Source organism: Tupaia chinensis, unplaced genomic scaffold, assembly GCF_000334495.1.
Source record: "Tupaia chinensis unplaced genomic scaffold, TupChi_1.0 Scaffold000439_1, whole genome shotgun sequence".
Classification (NCBI taxonomy): domain Eukaryota; kingdom Metazoa; phylum Chordata; class Mammalia; order Scandentia; family Tupaiidae; genus Tupaia; species Tupaia belangeri.
The window spans coordinates 596,410-620,277 of record NW_006159944.1 but is presented as its reverse complement, the minus strand read 5'-3'; the positions used below and the strand labels follow the sequence as shown (position 1 = coordinate 620,277).

At 42.3% G+C, this 23,868-nt stretch overlaps 1 protein-coding gene across 5 annotated transcripts in view; it reads left to right on the top strand.

The window, feature by feature from the left end:
• The first annotated feature begins 4,632 nt into the window (after positions 1-4,632).
• Positions 4,633-23,868, top strand: part of ABCC12 (ATP binding cassette subfamily C member 12) — a 77,980-nt gene continuing 58,744 nt past the window's right edge. For 2 of the 5 annotated variants that reach the window (XR_003550514.1, XM_006155234.2), the window contains exons 1-7: positions 4,634-4,715; positions 10,414-10,529; positions 14,959-15,127; positions 18,482-18,637; positions 21,548-21,695; positions 21,986-22,219; positions 23,637-23,810. Coding sequence is in view for 3 of the 5 variants with exons in the window: in XM_006155234.2 (XP_006155296.1) it covers positions 15,009-15,127; positions 18,482-18,637; positions 21,548-21,695; positions 21,986-22,219; positions 23,637-23,810 (831 nt within the window). In the remaining 2 variants the exon portion in view is untranslated. Of the gene's footprint in view, positions 4,716-10,413; positions 10,530-14,958; positions 15,128-18,481; positions 18,638-21,547; positions 21,696-21,985; positions 22,220-23,636; positions 23,811-23,868 lie in introns of all 5 variants that reach the window. The other 3 variants (XR_003550513.1, XM_006155232.2, XM_006155233.2) reach the window with 2 other exon arrangements.

Sequence of the window (23,868 nt, the reverse complement as noted above, 5' to 3'; positions counted from 1 at the left end):
GGCATAGAATCGTCCAGAAGGGAATGGCAGAGATTCATTTGGAGAAAAGCCGGTGAAAAATATAGAGGGACGAAGAGAAGATGTCCTGGTAAGTATTTACTTACGTTTTATTTTAAGTACGGGTAATAATGGGACAAAAGCTTAGTCAGCATAAAATATCCATTCAGAGCTTAATAGAAACCCTTGTCGTTATGGTTGTTAAGGGAAAATGCAAAATGATCAACCCCAGGAGGAGGCTAGAGCCACCTCAGATCTAACCAAGGATTCTAAAATTGAAAAAGAACAGAGGAGGATTTTATTTCTCTAGATAGTGAGGAAGTGAAGCCTAATGGTTTCCAAGATGGTGGATAGCTCAAGATGGCTTCCGTATGCAGTGCTCGCCACACCATATGACCCAGTCAGTAATCCCACTCCTGTGTATTTACCCAAAGGACTGGAAATCACTCAATTAGAAAGACACTTGCACATCCATGCTTATTGCAGTATTATTCACAATAGCTAAAACATGGAGTCAATCTAAATGTTGAACAGCTGATAACTGGATTGAAAATATGTGGCAAATATACACAATGGAATGCTACTCAGCCCTCAAGAACAATGAGATGCTGTCCTCTGATACAAAGTAGTTGAATCTAGAAGATATAAAGCTAAATGAAATAAATCAGACTGTGAAAGCGGAACACTGCATATCCTTGCTCGAAGTATATGGAATGTCTGTACCTCTCTCTTCTTACACACTGCAGTATACTTCATGGTATTGGGTTATACTTGATGGAGTTAGCAGAGCACTTCCATGTGCCTCATTTCATATAAAATACCTGAAGAATGCACAGTTGCTAGAGATGCCTGAGGTTTTTTTTTAAGAATTATTTTATTGAATTTTATTTATTTATTTATTTAAATTTGACCAGAGAGGGACAGAGTGCGAGAGAGAGAGAGAGAGAGCAAGCAAGCCACCAGGTCCAGGACTCCAACTGTGGTTGGCCAGGTGGGAGTCCAGCACTTTTAAATACCATGCCACCTGCTGGCCCTGAGATGGCTGAGTTTTTAAATAGTCAATGTAATAAAAGAAATGGGTGTCTTAGAAGATTATTGAGACCCAACCATGAAAAGAAAACATTTAGTTCTCCTGGTTTTATGAAGGGAGAGTAAACTTAAATTTATTATTTATTTATTTTTAATTTTTCTTTATTCATGAGAGAGTGCTTATATGACATGTGAGAGATGAGAGTGGGGGAGAGAGAGAGAGAGAGAGAGAGAGAGAGAGAGAGACGCACTGTCCATGGGGTCTGGTCATGCTGAGGTCTCCTTCCTCCAGTACTCCAACTCATTGGATCTTGGTGTATTTCAGGCTGACTGGGGATTCGGACCATGGTCATATGTGGGATCTGGTTCCTCTATGTCTCTTTCTCAAATTTTTGTGAGAGGGTGCATGCACATGTGTGTGTGTGTAAGAGAGAGAGAGAGAGAAAGAGAGACAGAGAGACAAAGTGAGAAAGCACTTTTAGGATTTGGGGCATACATGCACATTTACCTGGTGTGGTTTTCAAGATGCCAGCTCTGAGACTTGTACTGCAGAGCTGACGATGTGGGATCCAGTTACCTTAACCATCATGCCACCAACTCACCCTAGAATCTGGCTTCTCTTAAGCAGTGCATTACCCCTGTGCAATGGAGCCAGCCCTGGAAAGTAATCTTTTGCACAAGTCTTAATTTCCAGGCTCAGTTTTTTGGGCCAAGGAACTTGCTTAGGTCTTTAAACTGCAAATGGTAGGGCAGAGGCCAGGACCCATGCTGTCAGCTTATGTAGTCTTTTTGCTCTTAATTAAAAGGCTTATTCTCCCATTGTTGTATACATGGATTTCTGGTTCACAAACCCTACAACATTCCTCTAACTTACTGATTTATAAGTCCATTCAAATTCCAAATTACTATCAAATTCTAAATTATTACCTAAGTCATTTGATGTCAGCTTTGGTTGGTCTTTGTGCTGTGTCACAATCCATAGTTCCCTGAGCAAATGAACAAAATGAACACTCAAAACCTTTCTTTAAGCAGATGCTTTGATGTACTTCCACCAAATTCCAACAGCAACACAGAAGTTGGAATTCTTATTTCTCATGAGATTGTACTAATTTTAAAATTATTATTCATGGACAATAGCTACCGTTTATAGAATGTGTACTATGTTAAAAGTACTATGTTAAGCATTTACATTATCTAATTTAATCCTCAATTAATTTACAATGCTTTGAGGTTAGTGTCCTCATTTTGTAGGCAGAGAAATTAAATTATAAAGATTTTGAGGTCAGATCTGATTGCAGAGTTCCTATTCTTTTTTTTAAGAGAGCTTTTTTTTTTTTTTTTTTTTGGCTTTGGGGTACATGTGCTCACCAGAGAGACAGAAAACAAGAAATCACTTCCCAGAGGGATGGCCACACCACAATCCCTTCTTCATTCTCTTCCCAGAATATTGGGCATGCATGCATGCACATATGCTCAGCATGAGTTTCAAGCCTCCAGGTTGGGGACTTGAACTGCAGTCCAGCAATGTGACCATTAGGCCATCTGCTGGTCCCCAGAGTTCCGACACAATATTGATACTATGCAACCTATGCACTGATTTCTGAGTGCTTCTTGGTGCCTCTCTGTATCTCTGTTTCTGTCTCTCTCTCTAGAGATATATGTGTCTCTATGTGTATAAATGTGGATATGTACATGTGTGTGTATGTAGCTATACATAAGTAATTGATTTTGAGATGGAGCCTCATTTTAGAATAAAGTCCTCACAGAATCTCAGAGCTGAGAAAATTCTTTCCCATCAAGCACTGATTTTCACTTGCCACCAAGCCCCACTCCCAATGTATGCATATGTATTTATAAATGACGTACAAGATAAATGTGTACATCACTGCACTGATATCTTTGTACACAAAATAGCATTTTTTAAAAGGGTGAGGAGAAATATAGACAGGATTCGACATTTTTCTAATATATTTCTCCTGTATTCCAATGGCATCTCGTCCTCTCTGCCTCCCTGGGGCAGATACACTAAGGTGGGGCCTCACTTCTTTGACCTTCGGTGAGTCTGTGCACGGTATGGAACAGGAGCTTGTGTGTTCTTTTCTTAAGAACTCCTTGTGGCCGAGAATGGACAGCCCCTTCCTATCCTGCCATCCAGAACCTGTTCCCCATAGGCCAATCTTCTTTCCGTAGTACCAAAATACTGTCTCCGCATCCTTCTCTACTCAGCCTTCCCTGAACACCGAGAAAAGCTGCCCAGATCCTTAGAGTAAACTTGACAACATTTGAATGTGTTTGACAGATTGTGAAAATGAGTTTGTGTTGTGTTTTATGAGATCCCCTGGGCTTGTTGTGAAGATCAAGTGATAAAGAGGATCAAGAACTTCATGATACACAAAGGGCTCTACAAGTGTCAAATTATATTATTAGCAGTGATTTGCACTCATGGAGGAAGGAATGGAGGCAAATTAAATGGGGAACTTTAGGTACACACAAAGAAAACTTTTGCCAGTCTACCCCATCCTGTCCCCTGCCAGGGAACCTTTCTCATGGGGCCCATTTTTCTACTACAACTGTCTCCAGGCCATCGGCATTTCCACTTTCTTTTTCAGCGCTGAGAGAACTATGCAGGGTGAAGACAACGAATTGCATTTCCAGAATGCCAGGAATAGCCAGCAGGGGGAGTGGTTGACCAGGATAAGAGCACAAAGAGACTTGAGCAGGTTTGAAATACTACAGCAATATTTGTCATAAAACCCATGCGAGTTAGGCGGAGAATGTCTTCTAAGGTGTCTATGTAATTCTTGAAAATGCATCAAGGTTTTTTTTATTTCCGAATTTAGAGGTTTTTCTCCCTTCCAACCAACTCAACTGGCCACTGTGGAATCCTTCCGCTCACTGAGTGTGGGCACCCGTTCTTCCAGGCACAGAGGGGCCCAAGAAATCAGAAGGCAGAAGAAACCTGTGCTCCAGAGGTTGCAATGCTTGACATGTAATAAACAGGAAACTTCTGTTCCAAGAGCTATCTGCTAGTGCTATTTCAGACTGACTTTTCATTCACTTCAAGAATAAAAGTTGAGCTCAGATTGCCCTTTTAGTTTTTGGCTCAGTGAATAGGGAATGAAAGAGATTTTTCTCTGTTGTGAAGATTGGCTTCCCCTCGCCTCCCCTGACCCCAGGTTGCTTTACCTTTGCAGGAACAGAGTGGAGGAAATGGACGTATTCTCACAGGAAGGTGACTGGAATGGGAACGGGGCTCAGCCTTACCCTAGCCAGTCATGGAAAGTTTCTGGATTTTTTTGTTCCCATCTATAGAACCAGGGGCTGGAAGGAGGATTTTCTCCTTCTCTTATACAAAGACAGGCCAGGGAGAGGTGGCTACACAAGCACATTGCATAAGCTCTGACAGTCATTGGAGGAGCCGGACTGCACCACAGGTCCATCCTGAGAGGGGGTAAAGGGAATGTTGGCCCCCCAGAGTTCCCTCCCTCAGGTGTGATGGGAGTGGCAGTTGAATGGGGCAGTTGGAGAGAAGGGCTCAGGAAGGTGGAACAAGAGGAACCAAATCTGAGGTCCTGGAGAGGAGACCCAGGCAAGGCAGGCAGCAGGTGCCACGCTCTGAGCACGTGAGCCCTGGCACTTCTCCCTGTCCTCTCGTCTTCATCCTCTAGACTTGAGCATTTCTTGCCCAGGTAAAGTTGGTCTATAGCAATTACTGAATACTGCCACTTGTAAGTCCTGCCATTTGCTCACCCCCAGGATAGGCTAGAGTGGTGACACCATCAAATGTGGCTCTGCACGTGGGAAGAAGCAGAGGTTGGAGGGGGCAGCACCTTGGGAGGCCTGGGGTGCTTCCAACTTTGGAGCCTGCTGGGGGGTGAAAGAAAAGGTAGAAATGCCAAGAGAGGATTTTGAAATCTGTGACATACAAAAGTTGGAACTGAATAAATTGAGTCTTTTTTTTTTTTCTCTCTCTCTCTCTCTCTCTTCCCCCTTCCCCACCATATTATTCACAATTTAATCATGGAATTTATTTTTAAAAGACCTTGAATTCATGGAGCATTACTGTGAGGTTCTCACAGGATTAAACGAGAGTGCTCACTTTTCGATCGCGTCAGAACCTCTCTGTGGCTGAATGGCTGACCTCATTTACAGACACCGTCACAGGCCACCCTTTTAGGCTCCGGAGATGAGAGTATTTGAGCTAAGCTCCCATGCTGCACCTCAAAGCACTGCTCCATTTCACGTGCATGGGCTTCCCTCTGCCCCTTTCTCTACCCTCCACACTGGTCCTTTCCCTGTTTGGCTGCCTATGAGGACTAGGGACAGCTGTCATGGACAGGTGAGGTGAGAGGTAGGGCCTGAGGAAAGGCTCCACTGACTTCTCCCAGTTGGAGGCGCTCAGACCTGGAGGGAGAGGCTGTGGGAGCTTTGGGGGAGGGGCGGTGCAAGACTAGCAGATAGTGGAAATTTTCGTGGCTTTAAATTAGGGACAGATTTCTGAAGAAACGAGTAAGAGCTAGTTTGCTGAGAAGCACTTAAAGGGTGTGTCTGCATTTGGTTGATACGAAGGGATCCTAGGAAGGTCAGCACCAAAGGCACCAAAGACCAGGAATCCTGTTCTCGAACAAGAAATTGTGAATTTCCTAGGTTAGAGGGGCCAAAGTGGAATATAACAGGGTTAAGAGGGTAGCTATGGGAAATTTTCTTTTTAATGATGTTGTTGAGACATTTTTTTCCTCTCACTTTAGATAGAAGCAAGGTTAGAGAAAAATGTATTACTATAAGGAAAAAAAAAACACATTGCAAATATGATGATAAATACTAGTGACCCAGAACCCTGAGTCTGAGAGACATTAACGACGGGTGGTGACTGTAGCAAACTAAAGCATGTATATCCTGCTTAAAAAAGATTGTCATGGCTCAGCCAGAGCTGATTGTAGCCACACGAGCATACAGAGCTCCTGATTTTTTCAATAAAATCTGGAAGTCTTTTTTGAAAATGCGCTATCTCCTAATTTTCAAAAGTTTTCCACAATTAAAACAATTTAAAAACTGCGCAAGCCATATTAGGTGGAACTGCAAGTTGCATATGGTCCACAGTCCGCCAGTTTGCATCCTCAGCTGTAAGCAGAGGCCTTCCGGCTTCTGCCTGTCCAGTCTGTTGAGGTTAGGTTGGGAACTCCCACCTGCAAACGGAGAGGAGCAGCAGGGCCTTCTTGCCATCACCTGCCAACCCTCAGAGGCCCTGAATGGAAAAGTCACTCTGAGCATGAAGTCATGATGGCTGCAGGGGCCTGGCTGGCCAGGTGCTGGCCTCTCTCAAGTCCCATCAGCTGTCCCCACCCAGCCCCTTCCTCATGACTACCGACAAGCACATTTCTCACTCCAGGCAGCTCCTCACTCCTGGCAGAGGCTGGCATGACAGACGGGGATAGATACGTTAGCCAAAGCAGACTTCCTGATTTAAAAAGTCTCATTTTCCCCCCGGGGCTGCCAAATTTAGCAAGTGCCGTTCCAGCTGCAATGCTTCCAAGCCATCTTAGGTAATCATAACTCCGCACTCCCTGTGGCGTGCTCAAGGAAATTACCTCCCAGTCCTGATTTCCTATGTGCTCTGATTACTCAAATCTGGCCAGGGGGCCTGGCCTCCTGTGTATGGCATGTTGGACACAGGACTCTGTAAGACAAGCTGATGACAGCTTGCTGCCAGGGTCCTTTGCCCTTAAAAGCGTGAACAAAGAAGTAGAAGTCATAGATAAGGGTTCTCCACTGGTGATGATCGCCTAAGGAGGATCAGGACAGAGGGCCTGGAGAATTACAGCCTGGACAGGAAGCGATTGCACCTGGGTGGCTGGAGTGAGCTAAAGGAAGTAATGACTGAGTTCAGATACCGGGGGACACAAGAAGGGAGCGAAGATGTGGGCTGCTGTTTCCCGAGAGCAGAGTGAGCATTAGGAGAAGATCACAGTTTCACAGAAGGACAAACGGCTCCCTTTAAAACTATGCCTTTAGAAGATGGTTAATTTTGTGTTTTGAAATGATTTTCAACTTACAGAAAAGTAGCAAGAAGAATGCTAAAAATATCCCAACCACCCTTCGCTGAGTAAATGTGACCATTGCAAAGTATCATTTTGCCACATTTGGTCTAGCATTCTCTCTTTAAGCATCCTCGTCATTATTATTATTTTCTGAAAGTAAATTGCAAACATTTTGCTCCATTACCCCCTACATACTTCAGTGTGCCTTTCTCAAAGATAAGGACATTCTCTTTGATAGGCATAATGATCAAAATGATTAACTATCCAACTGGACCATTAGCAACCTCAGGAAATCTAACTTTGGCATATAACATGTCATCTTTAGCCATATTCAAATCTGGTTGTCCTGTTAATGTTTTTGTTGTTGTTGTTGTTGTTGTTGTTGTTTGTTTGTTTTTGAGAGGTTTTTGCTACAGAGTGTGTGCACTGGCCAGAAAGACAGAGAGAGACAGAGAGACAGAGTCAAGAAATCACCCCCCAGGGGGATGGCCATGTCACAATCCCTTCTCCTCCATTCTCCTCTTGGGACCTTGGGCACACACGCACACATGCCCGGCGTGAGTGTTAAGTCACTGGGTCTAGGACTCAAACTGTGGTCGACTACATGGAAATCTGTGATATAGCCATTACACCAACTGCTCCGTTAATGTTTTTATAGTAATTTTATTCTTCCTGATCCAGGATTCGATCTGGGATTGTCTGTTACTTTTAGCTGACATATCTCTAGTTTTCTTTCATCCAAAAGGTCTTTTCACCATTCTTTGTCTTTCATGGCATAATAAATGTTGTCTAAGCGCACAGGCCAGTTGTTTTGTGGAATGCTCCTTTGGGATCATCTAGTATTTCCCTATGACTAGATTCAGGTTATGCATTTCCTGCAGAAATTCTGCATGAGGGCCATCCTGAGAACAGACTGGGGTTCATGGCCAAAGCTCATAGAAGCACGATCTGGTTGGCCAGAAGAAAATTCTCACAGGAGAGGCCAAGTTTTCCACATCTCATGTCTTGGATTCATTAACTTTTGAGATTCTATGACTCCTTCTCCCTAAAATAATTTCACTTAGGTTTTGAAACACTGTGAGCTCTTTCTTCTCCCTCAGCTAATCTGCTTTACTACTGCTGCTTTCTTTGCTCAAGCCACCAGGGCAGGGAAGAGGTCCAGTAGCCTGTGGGAGGCCATGGATAGCTGATCAGGTACCCATGTCTCAGCTAATCTGCTTTACTACTGCTGCTTTCTTTGCTCAAGCCACCAGGGCAGGGAAGAGGTCCAGTAGCCATGGATAGCTGATCAGGTGCCCATGTCTAGAGGAAGAGGGAGGACAGGAATGCAATGGAAAGACCGTACAAAGGATGTGCCAGGTTCAGGGATCTCTCACCTCCATGGCCAAGGCTGGATTGTGTTTACTCAGGGAGTCAAGGACCTATCCAATGGTGAGAGGCCTATTTCTTTACCGTTCCCAGCCTAGGCATCCCTGCGGTAGCCAGAAGCCCTTCACTGTCTCCCTGCAGTAAACGAAGAGCAGTCAGAGGCCGTGATGTTTTGGGTTGTGAAGGTCGTGAAAGATTTTCTAGTGCAGAAACCAATAGAAGTCTTATGGGGAAGGCTATCCAGGGGGACTTTTGTCCAGAGCTGAGACTTTGCAAGGGCCAGTGGTTCCACATAAGTTGGAGCAAATCTAAAGCCTGTTTCTGCTGTCTCAACCCCGTCTCTTTGCTTTTTTACCCAAGCCTTCTGCACACAGTTCCCTCAAAGTCTCCCTATGCAGCCCATCCCCCTGCCTCCCACACACCCAAATTCAACTGAAAGGCTTGGTCTGGGCTTTCTCTCAAATCCTCCTTCTATCCTCTCACTCTTTTCAAACCACCCAGTTCCAGTCTCACCTCCCGTGAGAAATCCTCCCTAACCCCATCCTCCTTTCAGACCACACTGACCTCTACTTGCTCAGAACTTTTGTAGCACAGCTCTGTGCTACTCACTGACTGAGCACACCCAGCCTGATCCAGGGTTTACATTCTTATTGGTATGAAGACATAACATAACGACATGGGAGGATACCATGTGTAACTTCCAGACCTTGTTTTCTATGCCCAGAAGTGACCATCATCTTGAATTTAGTATCTAGCTTTCACATACACTTCTTAAAAATAAGCTTTATTTTTTTTTTCTTAAGGACAGTTTTAAGTTTACAGAAAAAGCGTGACGCTAGTACAGAGAGTTCCCATAGACCCCATATCCAGTTTCTCCTACTATTAACATTTTACCTTTGTGTGGTGTATATATTAAAATGAAGGAATAAATATGGAGATGTATATTGTTAGCCAATATCCACACCTGTATGTAGCTTTCCTTAGTTTTTACCTAATGTCGTTTTGCTGTTCCAGAACTTCATCCAAGATAACACTTTACACTTAGTTGTCATGTCTCCTTGGGCCCCTTTTCTCAATTGTGTCACTTTCTCAGACTTTGCTTGTTTTTGATGACCTTGATCATTTTAAGAAATAGTGATCAGGTGTTTTTTTTTTTCTTTTTGGAGAAGTTTTCCCTATGGGGTGCATGCGCTCGCCAGAAAGACAGAGAGACAGAAATCGAGAAATCACCCCCCGGGGGGATGGCCATGCTGCAATCCCTTCTCCTCCATTCTCCTCTTGGGATCTTGGGCACACACACACATGTGCCCAGCGTAAGTTTAAACCGCCGGGTCCAGGACTTGAACCACGGTCAACTACATGGGAGTCCAGTGACATAGCCATTATGCTAACTGCTGGTCCCGTGATCAGATGTTTTCAGGCCGATGGGCCCACATACACACACATAGAAGTGCAAAGCCCAGCTAGGTCTTTTTTTTTTTTTTTTTTTTTTCCTTTTCTTGGAGAGGTTTTTGCTATAGGGCACATGCCGTCACCAGAAAGACAGAGTCAGAGAGACAGAAATCGAGAAATCACCCCCCAGGGGGGATGGCCATGCTGCAATCCCTTCTCCTCCATTCTCCTCTCGGGATCTTGGGCACGCATGCACACATGCCCAGCGTGAGTTTAAGCCACCGGGTCTGGGACGCGAACCGCGGTCGACTACATGGGAGTCCAGCAACATAGCCATTATGCTAACTGCTGATCCCAAGGCTATGGGATTTTTGAGAGGAAGACTACAGAGGTAATATGCCATTCTTATCCCATTGTACCAAAGGTGCCTATTATCAGCATGACTTACCACTATTGCTATTGACCTTGATCACCTGGCTGGGAGGACATTTCAGTTTCCTCCACTATAAAGTTATTATTTTTCCCCTTTTCCATCTAGTCCTATACTCTCTGAAGCATCATATTTTGGTTAATTTTTTTTTTCTCACAGGGTTATAGCTTGACAATTAAGATACTGCTATAGATGGATACTTCCTGAAACAATTAAGAAATTGGATGGTGGCTGGTAGGAGCTGGGTTTCTCACTTTTAGAATTGGAGTTTACAGGTAAGCAAGATGGAGAAGAGGCTAGGATTATGATAAATTATGGTAAAGAATTAAAGGGAGAGCATCTGTATGAACTCATGTTTAACTTAAAATTGATACAGATGATTACCTACAGAAATATTCATAGATAATGTATGTTTATGCTAGTTAATGCACACACATGTATTTCCTTGCTGTGTAAGCTTCGAGGACCTAGAAGCAACAATATTCCAGTAACAAAGAATATACCTAGAGCCCAGATCTTGCTTTTCGATACCATTCTCCAATAAAAGAAATCACAGGTACTTGGAGAAATGGAATTTTTACTACAAATATGGGTGTTGGTAAATACATTATTGTTTTGCAAGGCTGTGAACTTTATACAAATAATATCAGGGTGCATGTAATTTTCTGCAACTTATTTTTAACCCCCCTCTCCATTTATTATGTGTAGTATTCACAGAGGTTCATATGTGGATTTAGTTATTTTATTTTTACTGTTGAATAGTAATATACTATATTCATATTATACAATTATTGCTTTTCCTATTCATGGGTACTTAAGCTATTTTAAACAGCTACTCAAGGTATTCCTGTAGTGAGGTCACAAGGTTATTTTTGTATGAAATTCCATCCTCTGTGGATTGTTTCCTTGTGTTTTTTAAAATGGTTAATTTTTTTTAAAAGAGATTTTTGCTATAGGGTGCGTGCACTCAGCTGACACAGAGAGAGACAGAGAGACAGAGAGTGAGAAATCACCTCCCCTGAGGGGATGGGATGGCAACACTGCAATCCCATCTCCTCCATTTTCCTCTTGGCATTCTGGGCACGCACACACATGTATCCAAGGTGAGTTTCAAGTTGCTGGGTGCAAGATTTGAGTTGTGGTTGGCCATGTGAGAGTCCAGCACCTTAACCACCTTGTCATCGGCTGGCCCCCTGGAACTTTATTTTTGACACTGACAGCAGTAAGTATGAGAGAAGAGGGGGCAAACAGAAGGAGAGGAGAATTTGTGAGGAGAATGAAAAGAAGCCTGCAAACCTAGTGGTTACACTTTATGTGACTGACTGGACAGGCAGATTTTCCCCAGGACGGGTACCTACTTAAGGAGACTACTGCTTCTGTGTTGGTAAGACAGTCTTTCATTTAACCAGGTAACGCCAAATTTCTATACAAACTATTCGTACAATTTATATTTTCATCTGTAAGGTTTAAGAGCTGCTATGCTCCACGCACACGCCAAGGGTTGCAATTTTTATACTTTTTAATAGTGCTTGTTTGGAGAATGAGAAATGGCTACTACTGTGATTATAGTTTTAATCCACACTTTCCTGGTACTCAGAGACTGAGCATGTATTTTGTGATTATTTGACTCATCTGTCAATTGCCTATTTGTCTTTTGTCCAGTTTTCTGATTTAAAGTTCTTTCCTTGTTGAGGTATTAAGAGTTCTTTACAGATTCTGCCTGCTGGTTCTTCATAGGTAAAAGGTTTACATTTACATCAGCATATTACTTCTCTTTTTAACCTTTGAGAAAATTAGGTCTGCTGGTTAACAGATATGTCTAAGGTTTTATTTTTTATTTATTTTTTAGAGAGATTTTTGCTATAGGGTACGAACTTGAACCGTGGTTGACTGACATGAGAGTCCAGGGATGTAACCATTATGCCATCTGCTGGTCCCAAAGCATGTATAAGTTTAATGTAGTAGAATTTATCAAGCTTTATCTTTATGACTTGTTTTTCTCAATTTGCTTTAAGGAATTCTTTCCTATCCTAAGATCATAGCTATATTTACTTCACATCGTATTTTTTCCCTCTTCTTTCTTTATTTTTTACATTCAATCACACTGTATCATTACAGCATAGCAAATGAATTTTTGCATCATGAATGTTGGTTGAGTCAAAGATATTACCACACACGTTATCATCAACATATACTTTTCCATTTTTGTGTCCCTTAAATTTTTTGCTGAGAGGAGGGGAATCAAGGGGAAAAAGAAAGAAGCATCCTTTCACTTTCAACCTATTTGTGTCTTTATGTTTAAAAAATATCTCTCACAGGGAGTATATCATTGGACCTTGGTTTTATACTTAGTCTGACAATTTCTGTTTTTTTATTTAATTGAAATGTTTAGTTCATTTATATATAATTATTGATATATTTGGGTTTAAGTTTAACAGCTTACTATTTATTTTCTATTTATTCCTCCTTTTTTTTTTTTTTATTCCTCTATTCATCCTTATCTACTGTTTGGGGGATTGATCTACCACTTAGCATTCCCTTTTATTTCCTTAATTAATGGGCTAATACTGTGCTATGGCTTACGTTTTTTTTTTTTTTTTTTTTTTTTTTTTTTTTTTGGGTTTTTAGAGGCCAAGGGAGAGAGAGAGAGAGAGAGAGAGAGAGAGAGAGAGAGAAAGCACTCCCTTCAAATGGGATTTGATCATCCACAATCCTTTCAACAGGGTTTTGTGCATACACGTACATGCACCTGGAGTATTATAGTTTACATTTTAATGGTTATCATGTGCTTATTTCTCCCTTTCTTGGGGGAATATTTGTGTCCTAGACTTTTCTCATACTCATCCTTATATTCCATCCAACAATATGTATTGCATATCTGCCATGTGCCAGGGACTCTGCTAGTTCTTAGGACTATAGCTGTGAACAAGACAGACATGAAGCCCTCAGTCTCTTTGGGAAATAGAGGAGAAAGTAAGTAGGATTTTCCAGAAAACAAAAAGTCTGACTTGAGCCTTGAAGACTGAGCAGAAGTCAGCTAAGTGAAAGGAGGGATATTAGATTGCTCCAGGTTATGACAATTCAAAAAATCCAAAGGAAAGAGGAATTGGCAATTAGCTCCAGGAATAGCAAGAAATGCAGCATGGCTGGAGCACAGCGCTAGATAATGCGAATGGAGGGAGGAGTATAGAACAGGGTGCAGGTTGGCAAGAAGTTGAGAAAGTCATTTTTAATCTTCTCCTTGAATCAGAAATCGAGAACTGGGTCTATGGCAAGTGTGTCATTAATATTCATTAACTGAAAGACTGAAGCTATTCTGAGCAGAACTACTGCCTAAAAGACTTCTCCAACTGACTATTATACCCCAATTTACACTTTGAGGAATTTGTCTTTTTGAGATAAAGGTGTTCTGATTTTCAGATTGGAATGTAACAAATAGCATTATTTCAGAGAAGTTCCTCTTATAATATATTGGTTGTCAGAAAAGTCATGACATATATTTCTATGCAAAAATGTGTCATGACTTCTCCAGCAACCCAATAACATAAGCAAGGGATTTTCAGAGTTGTTGGGGGACAGGAAGGAGCTTCCGTTTCCCTGTAGTTAGACTGCCCTAAACAAAACAGTGCCACTCTTTCTCTATTTACCCTTGAGTAAGTCCTTCTCCTCTCTGGACCTCTGTTTCCTCCTCTGTATAGTGAGGTATTTGTAAAAGATCACATCTGAGGACACTTCCAGTTCTGCCATGGCATGGGTTTATTAGCTATTAATACCTTGATAGGAATTGGTTTAATTAATGTTTCTATCCATGAAAACTTCCAAAGAGAACTCATGAGAATGTGATTTCTGTGTACCTATAATAATGTCTTTGGTCACAAGCAACAGAAATCAACTTAGGTAAAAATATAGCTTAGATTGAATAAAAAGAAAATTTTTATCAATAGGATATAGGCAGAGGGATGTCATGGAACCTAGGTCATGAATAGAGTTAAGTCTCAGGAAAAGACTAGAACTAGGAAAAGGAAAACCTTAAGGGAGCATTCTTTATGAATTGAGCTTAGATGGTTGGAGAATGGGATGGTTGGTTTGTAGACTGGACACACAAGCCTAAAAGCACTCTCTCCACCTGGGTTGTTTGTTTTTATTGGGGGCAGTGGTCACAGAAATGTGAGGAATGTGGGCCTACCCAGATGTCCTGTCCCAAGGGGTGGCTCTGTTGAAGTTCTCTAACCATTGGGTATCAGGGATATAGATACACAAGTCCTGGGTATCTGTGAGAATCTGGAAAAAGAAGGGGTGTGTGTGTGTGTGTGTGTGTGTGTGTGTGTATGCACACATGTGTGAGAAAGAGAAAAAGAGAGAGAAACTTTACTTTGTGTCACGCTAGAAATCGAATCTATTTTCATGGGGGACTTTTTGACTGGGCTGGGACTTGGTCTTGGTTGTGGCCAAGTTGCTCCCAGTCAGGCCAACATAGGAAAAGAAGAGGAACCAAATGGTCTTACTAATAAGGGAGCCTTTGAGAAGAATTCAGAGATTTTGTGGGACTTCTGGCCATACCATCTCAAAAGTGTGGAAGGCTAATTGATGAAACCAGGTCTGAGGGATCAAAGCTTGGGAACCTATCTGGGTAGAGTAGAAATGCCTTATTCTATCCCAGAAGTATTCAACTCTCAGAGAACCTACCCCCTTTCTCTTCTGTAGAGTGAAAAGGTCCCTAATCCAAGAGCCTTGAACTTCAGGCCACCATCAAGATGGTGGGGGAAGGTGCCTACCTTATTTCAGATCTGGACCGGCGAGGTCAGCGAAGATCTTTTTCAGAGAGATATGATCCCAGCCTGAAGACCATGATCCCAGTGCGACCCTATGCAAGGTAAGAAAAGAAGATTGAAGAGAAGACCGGGGAAGGACCTCCAGGAATAGTTTCTAGCCTATCAGGAGAAGGGATACTTCACTTGCTACTCATGTATTGCTCTATATGCTTGTCCTTTTATCTGTCCACCTGTGCATGCATCCATTCATTTATCGACCACTCCTTTGCCTCCTCTGTCCTTTATCAAGAAAAAACCCTAATGTTTAAGGAGAGTTTTCCATATGCCAGGACCTGTCCAAGTGTTTTACAAACATCTTCCCATCCACTCTTCACAATCACTCTAGAGGTACTATCATTTTTTTCTGAGACATTAAGAAAGTTGAGGTTAAATAACAGGGAGGTTAAATAACTCACCTAAGGTTCATCAAGTAGCCTTTGCTTTGTAACAAACTGCCTGGACACTTACTATCTTAAAATAAAGCTAAGGATCTTAAAACATATCCCCTGCACATTTATTAGTTTACAGTTTTAAGGGTGACCCATTGAATAAAGTAACTTGGGCTGAGCTCAGTGGGTTATTCATTTGACCATTACTAGATTTACTCATGCACCTGCTGATCAGCAAGGTAGCTGTGGTTCTGGGGATTGGCTGGCTGTTGGCTGACGCAATAGAGGCAACTAGGCCATATGGACACTCAACCTCCAGCAGGCTAACTTGAGCTTGAGCACATATTAATATGGTAGGCATCCAAGGAATGAGGATGCAGGGCTTCTTGAGACTTGGGCTCACAACTGGCAAACTGTTTCTTTCACTGCATTCTTTGGCCCAAGCAAATCAGAAGTCACCCCTGATTCAAGATGTAAATAGACTCAACCCTTTAATGGAAAGAGCTGTAATGCCACATCTCAAGGAGCTGGGATACAAATAAGGAGATACAGAATTGGGTCATTTTTTAACTCTAGCATAGGAACTCAGGCAGCTTAACTTTCAAACTCTCATGCTCAGCATTGCATTATATTATTACATATTCAGTAAATCCCTTATCTGTGGTTTCGCTTTCTGCAATTTTAGTTATCCATGGTCCACTATGGTCCAAAAATAGGTGCACATAGTACAGTAAGATATTTTGACATGAAGAGACTACATTCGCATACTTTTTATTTTATTGCACTGTTACAATTGTTCTTTTTTTATTATTAGTGCTATTAATTGCTTACTGTGCCTAATTTATAAATTAAACACTATTATAAGTATGAATATATAGAAAAAACATAGCATATATAAGATTTGAAATGATCTGTCTCAGGCATCCACTGGGTATCGTAAAGCATATCCCCTTAGTGTAAAAGGGGAACTCCTGTGTTAATATTATATTAACTACAGCATCATAAATTGCTATCTATCATACACAGAAAGAGCCCTGTAGTTTATCCTCTGAGCAACAGAAGGCCAAGTGACATCTCTAGAGCAAGGTGACACATCACTGCCCTCTCAGCATCTCTGGACCAAAAGATGTAAACATTTATACTCTCTAGATGAGAGGTGAAAACTGAAAGGTGAAATCAGGGGCTATTATCTTTTGGTAAGGAAAGCTCTAACTACCCACTGTTTTACTTCAATTTTTAAATTGCTTTGAGGAGAAGTAATATGGGTTAATACTTGGGAGAAGGAGGGGACCCTGTAGTCAGCATGTAGTGGCTTTGAATCCCTCTTTTACCTTTGCCAGTTATAAGACTTTGGGCAAGCACGCTAGCCTTTCTGTGTCTCAATGCTTTTGTCTGTGAAATGGGGTCACAACACAACCCTTATATCTATCTCATTGAGTTGGAAGAACTATATGAGGTAATGCATGGCTTTATTATGAAAGCTACCTTGTGGGAAACTTGTACTGTGTTTCAGACACACAGTACCTCATTAATATTATCTTAACTTGGGTTCTCCCAAGCCTCAGTCAAGAACATAGATGCAGGTAGGTCATTTAGGAGGTGATTCCAAGAATAAGGAGAGAAGATCTAGAGAGAATGAAGCAGCAAAGGAGGAAAAAACAACATAGGGTGTGGCATCTGTGTCTCTACTATGAGCAATGGGAACTTAATTCTACGAGGCTCTCCTAAGAAGTGTCCAGGTTTTCACACAAAGGATGTGAGGTGGGGGCACTTATCCATGGGCTCTCAAACGTCATTAGCTAAGGTTTGCCCTTGAAGGAATTAACCTCCTGCTCTTTCAGGCTTCACTCATGCTCCTGAGGAGATCCTGAAACAGATGGTGGAAAGAGGCTCAACATGCACTTGATATGAGGCACTGTCAGAGTGAGCATGCATGAAATGCCCTCTGTAGCTGAGATCAGAGGTGTACAGGGGGTACCTCTATAGCATCTGCTACACTCATAAAGCTCACCAGAGCCTCGGATGTAATAAACATCCAGTAATTGGTAGATGATATTCTATGTCTCTGGCTTTTATTCTGTCTTAGTGGGTTAATTTCTCAAGGGCAAAAACATGGCATTTTTCTCTTTCTTCATTTCCTTTTTCTTCTTGTTTCCTCTTATTCCTTCTCCTCCTCTTCATATTTCTTCTCCTTTTTCCTATTCCTTTCCTTTTCTTCTTCCCTTTCTCTATTCCTCTCCCTTTTGCTTTCTCTATCTCCCTGTTTTACCTGGTAGCTACACAGGACTTAGTCTATGTTAATCTATTCCACTTTCATAATAAACCATAGACTTAACTCTAGCTCTTGCCCTCTTGAGATACCTTACCTCATTCTAGGATGCCTCACTCTGGACCATTCCCATTCTCCTGAAAAGAAAATATATAGATGTGTCTAACCCCTTTCATGGTCAACTAATGGGTTTCCACTTCCTCATGCGTCAAATACAGCAGGTTTCTTCTTTCCCATGGGATGGTCAAAAGATTCAAGCATTGGTAAAATTCAACAACTGGCTTGCTAAAAAACTTCACTTGTCTGTAGTATTTATCCATTTTCATGGCGGAAATACTCCCACCATGGCCAATTTCAAGCTACTAATAAGGTGTTATTGAATGAGAAGTTGAGAAGAAATGCACAGTAGCACAGCATTCTATGGTATTCCCACTGGACAGATACAATAGAGGCACATAACTTCCTAGTACATTAGGAAATGATGAGTTTTGAGTATTATTAGCTTTGTCTTTAAGAACAACTTATTTAAATTTATGTAATTTAATTTTGAATATCGACTGTGTTTAACCATAGACTTACAAAATTCCTAAAAATTTAACCATCAGTTCTCACAAGTTTGTATGTACTGGCCCCAGCACACACTGCTCAAAAGGCTAATGAACATGGCTGCAGTTATTACTGTGGTTACAAACTCAAGCCAGGGAGCCAGGGTGATGGCCCCAATGCCCTGGAACACCAAGTATCTCATTCATCTTCAGATTGGCATCCAACCCAGTAGATGATGCGGGACTGCTCTCCTTTGCCACGTTTTCCTGGCTTACTCCAATGATGATCAGAGGCTACAAACACACGCTAACTGAGGATAACCTACCCCCATTGTCGCCATATGACTCATCGGACACCAATGCTAAAAGGTATCAGAATTCATTTCAGTCACCTCAAGAGAGGCACCCACTCTAACAAGGGGTCCTGTGAGCTTTTTTCTGTGCTCTTATTCCCTGATGTGGAAATTGTTACTTGTGGGTGCTGGTGATGCTTCTCAGAGGCTGCTCTCTGAGGACTGGTCTGGGCTGTCTGGCTCTGTTCTGTGGAGGTAAGGATTAGGGAGGGTTGCTTGGGAGAGAGGATTGGCTATATAGCTATGACCTCAGGAGTATTCTGGCTGGGCTGGCTAGCCTAAAGGAGTACTATACCAAGACAAATGTGGCTGGAATCTCATTTTGCTCTAGTCTGGTCAGACCCCACCTGGACTATGCAACTGGCTCTAAGGCACTGTGGTTTATTTCACTTTAAAATCATTATCAAGGGCTAGCTGGTGCCATTGTAGTTAAACAGCTGGATCCCACATGCCAAACTATGTGATTCAAGTCCTGAACTCAGAAGCTTGAAAATCATGCCTGGTGTGTGTGCGTGTGTGCCCAGAATCCCAAGAGGAGAATGGCTAGGTGGGGATTGTGACACGGTCTATGCCTCTGGGGGTTTGCTTTCTCACTTCCTTTTCTTTTTCTCTTCTCTTTGTCTCTCTGCACTGAGAATGTGTGCTCTATAGCAAATTAGGAAAAAAACACATTATTGGACATTTACATTCCAAAATATATCAGTTGATCCCAATGAAAGTGATAAGACTTGACATTTTTTTTTTTTTTGGAGAGGTTTTCGCTATAGGGCACGTGCGCTCGCCAGACAGACAGAGAGAGACATAGAGATAGAAAGCGAGAAATCACTCCCCAGGGGGGATGACCATGCCACAATCCCTTCTCCTCATTCTCCTCTTGGGATCTTGGGCACGCACGCATACGCGCCCGGCGTGAGTTTTAAGCCACTGGGTCCAGGACACGAACCGCGGTCGACTACGTGGGAGTCCAGCGACATAGCCATTACGCCAAAAGCTGGTTCCCAAGACTTGACAATTTTGACTTGTAAAAAAATGTGTTATTGGCTCAACCTGATTCATAATTATTATGAAAATGTCAAAGCAGTAAAGTATCTTTTACCATATTCCTGCTCCACTCCCAAGAGGTAAGCACTATTAAAATGTCTGCATGACTCCATCCAGAATTTTTCTGTGATGAAGCCCATCCTGTGCTACCATTGCCTACAGATTAATACTCCTTTTTCTTCTCCACTTACATGTCATACTCTTTTTTTTGGTAATTTTAACAAAAAATTAAGCTTACCATGCAATGGTTGGTCACTTTGCTCTTTCAGTTGAGAGTTTATAAAGACTTTTTTATATTAGCACAAAGACATCAATGTTATATTTCCTAGCAGCTACATTGAATGCAGTGTTTCTGATGACCTAGCATGTCTCAAACCATGGGGGGAAATCTTCAAAGTCCTCTGCATTTGTTTCTTTGAAAGTCTCTTCATCTCTGACCATGTGGGGTAAAGTACACGGCCCAGCCTGTAATATATACTTAAAGGGCTAGGAGTGTTAGTCACGGCCTTGAAATTGGTTCTAGAATTGCTCTTCCCTCATCTGTGCCTTGAAGAAATCAGTGGTGATTTTTTCTAAGATTTATAGTCTGGAGAAAGTTTCCAGGTTGTACTGAGACACAGACGCTGGGCCAGATTCTGTGGAGTACTAGATTTTCCTTCTACCTCTCTGACCAGTACTTCTCTAGCTGTTCTTTTTTTTTTTTTTCCTTTTATTTGCTTTTGTTTTTGTTGTTGCTCTTGAGAGAGAGAGAGAGAGAGAGAGAGCACACTGAGGAAGAAGGAGGGTAGTTTTTTGTTTATTTTTTCCTATTGGAATCTTACCATTATGATCCTCTGTCTCAGCCTCCTACTTAGCTAGGATTACAGTTGCACGCTATCTTGCCCATGTGTTGTCTGGGATCTGAACCTGGGTCTCCCATGTGGTCTCAGCCTTGCACAGTGGTGCCCTAGTGCTTAAATCACCTCAGCTGGGCCTTCTCCATTTGTTTTCAAGGTTTCCTTTCATCTACCCAACATCAGCTTAGACACTCTTCTTTTCCATACTGTGCTCTGTTTCCAGGAGATCTTTTTACTCCAAAGATGTACACACCAAACACGTGTTGACTACTTCAAATGCATGTCTATTTCACATCTTGATCTACCTCTCCTTTCCATCCACATCTAATTCATCAGAAGGTCCTGTTGTCTCTCTGTCTGCCCACCTTCCTTAAATCCACTACAGTACCATGCCATGGCACTGCAACCTCTCACCTGACAGTCTAATTCTGTGGTCTCCTGCCTTTACTCCTGGCATAATCCGCTACTCTCACAGCAGCATCAATGACTTTTGAGATGTATAAAATGATTTTATCACACTGACTTAAAAACCTGCAGTGGCTTCCTTTGCATTTGGAATGAAATCTGGACTCCTTAAGGAGGGCCATGAAGTCTTAGGGGATTTGGCCCTACCTTTCCTCTTAGTGTCTTGTTGGCCTCTCTCTTCCACCACACTCCTGCCACACTGGCCTTTCTTTCAGATATTTGCAATGGAGAAAGCCTTCTCTGCCCTGAAGAAGATTCTTCTGTTGGCTTCTCTGTTTCCCCTGTCTTCTTTATCAGAGCTGGTACTGGAGCAGAGATGGGCAGTGGGCAGTGGAAGCAAAGGCCTGGGAATTGCCCACATGTCAGGTAGTCATACCAGCTTGTGTCTAGGCATTGCCCCTGTCCTTTCCATCTTCTACTTTCCTAGGAGAAGAAGGCAGGAGAATAGTGCTGCTTGTCAGAAGGTACCATTTCAGGGATGAGAGCTGTGCTAAGCACCCTTGCAAAGGTTTGTCCTCTAGAGTAGCTTTAAACAGCAAGTGGAAATGTCAACTTTTTTTTCCCTTTCTGTTCTTTCATCACAGATTTCGAATCCTTTGGGATAAAGAGGTAGAAAGGGTGGGCCCTGAGAAGGCCTCTCTGGGTCGAGTGGTCTGGAAATTCCAGAGGACACGTGTTTTGATGGATATTCTGGCCAACATCCTGTGCATCATCATGGCAGCCATAGGGCCGGTGAGTAGGGGGTGGCTCTTCTTCTGCCGTGTCTCTTAGGTCCTCAGCCTGGCAACGAATGCCATTAGTTACTTTCTCTACGAGCTGGTGGGTTTAGTACATTGTCATTATCTTTGTGCTCCTTGGGGGCGAATTTTCATAAAGCTAATCCTTGTCGAGCACAGCAGCAGCCACTGAAATTAATTAAAATGTTTGCCTCATAAAGCCAGCTTGCTGACATTATCTGTGGCCTCCTATACCAACTTCAACCCCCAGTGGCCTTCTCCTTTCTCCACCACACTGTTTTACAGACGGTTCTCATTCACCAAATCCTCCAGCACACCGAGAATACCTCCGGAAAAGTCTGGGTTGGCGTCAGCCTGTGCCTAGCCCTTTTTGCCACCGAGTTTACCAAAGTCCTATTTTGGGCTCTTGCCTGGGCCATAAATTACCGCACGGCGATCCGGTTGAAGGTAGCCCTCTCCACCCTGGTTTTTGAACACCTGGTGTCCTTCAAGACATTGACACACATCTCTGTTGGTGAGGTAAGCTGGTCCAGAGGAATTTAATGTTAGAAAAGTAATCCTATTTCTGGAATATGTGTGAGATGTGCTTTTTGGAAAAAGTGCCTGCCTCCCTACTGCTCGTTCATGCCCTGCCCACCATATCCCATCTCCCTGCTAAATGAAGTGATAAAGACTCAACATCAGAGGAATTCAGGAAAAGGAGGGCATTGTTCAAGCTGGACAATTTGGAAAGTCTCCCTAGTTCCAGCTGGTACAGGGCTCAGGGTGACTTTATCCAATTCCTATGGTTGTCAATGAGGACACTGAAGCAGTACAGAGCACACTATAGACATTTCATAAAATGTATTGAATGATAGATACAATAATTCCAATTGTGTAATTTGGCCTGCCAAAGCCATAATAAAGGCATGCCTGCTGGACTTCAGAGCTGACATTTTTCTTAAGCCCTTAATTCTTAGCAATAAAATCCTTACCACTTATTCAAGAAAATTTCCCTAATCAAGGAAACTCCAGGGGGTGTGAAGTAAGAATCACTGATTCTTTTTTCTTACAGTTGCTCTTTCACTATTTTCAAAACATTCTATATTAATTATGATTGGATTCAGCTGCATGCAACAGAAAACTCAAAATAACAGTAGATTAAACAGGATGAATTGTTTCAGTCTATCTATAAGGAGTCTGGACAGTCAGTCCATAGGTACAAGGGCTTCTAGAGCCTTTTATCTTTCTTCATCATCATCCTAGCAGATTCCCACAATGGTTCAGAATGGATGCTAGGGACCCAGTCATCCCAACTGTGTTTCAGACAGCTGGTAAGAGGAAGGAGAGCAGAACAACAGGGGTGTGCCTTACACATTGAGTTGGCTTTCTCTAAGAATGCATCCTTAAAGTCCCATGAGATATTTGGCTTACTGTCCTTAGCACAGTCATATGACCATACTCCTTCAACAAAGGAAGTTGAAAAGTGTAGTCTTTTGGGTAGGCACATTGCTGCCCTGAAGAAAGCAGAGTTGTATACAGAAGGAAGAAGAGGAGAATAGACACAGATAGGCAGCTAGTTTTCTCTCTGGCATGCTGCTAGATAGTACATGGGGAGGGGGGTCCTTCAAAAGACTCATGGAAACACATGTTACAAAAGAACTATGCATGGATTTCAAATTAATTCTAATTTTTTCCCATGGACTTTTTGAAGTTTGGAGTACTATTCTATAAGTTTTCATTGGGATTCTCAGTTCTAAAGGACTGGTCTCTCCAAAGTCAGAGCAGATTGAGAACCATAAAAGTCATCATATTGGCATGGCCCCCTAATCACCCTCTCCCTCTTTAGACAGTGTTCTCTTCTCTCTTTAGATCCCTCAGCTATTCTGAAAACCTTCAGTTGAGGAAATGTTTAAGTGACTCTTCCAAAGTGTGAACCCATGTGCTTTCCTTCCAGGTACTCAATGTACTATCCAGTGATAGCTATTCCTTGTTTGAAGCTGCCTTGTTTTGTCCCTTGCCAGCCACCATCCCTATCCTACTGATCATTTGTGCGGTGTATGCCTTTTTTATTCTGGGACCCACAGCTCTCATCGGGATATCTGTGTATGTCATATTCATCCCCATCCAGGTAATGGCAAACTTTGCTATTGTAACTGTTTTACCTTTGTCTTTCACACACACTCTTT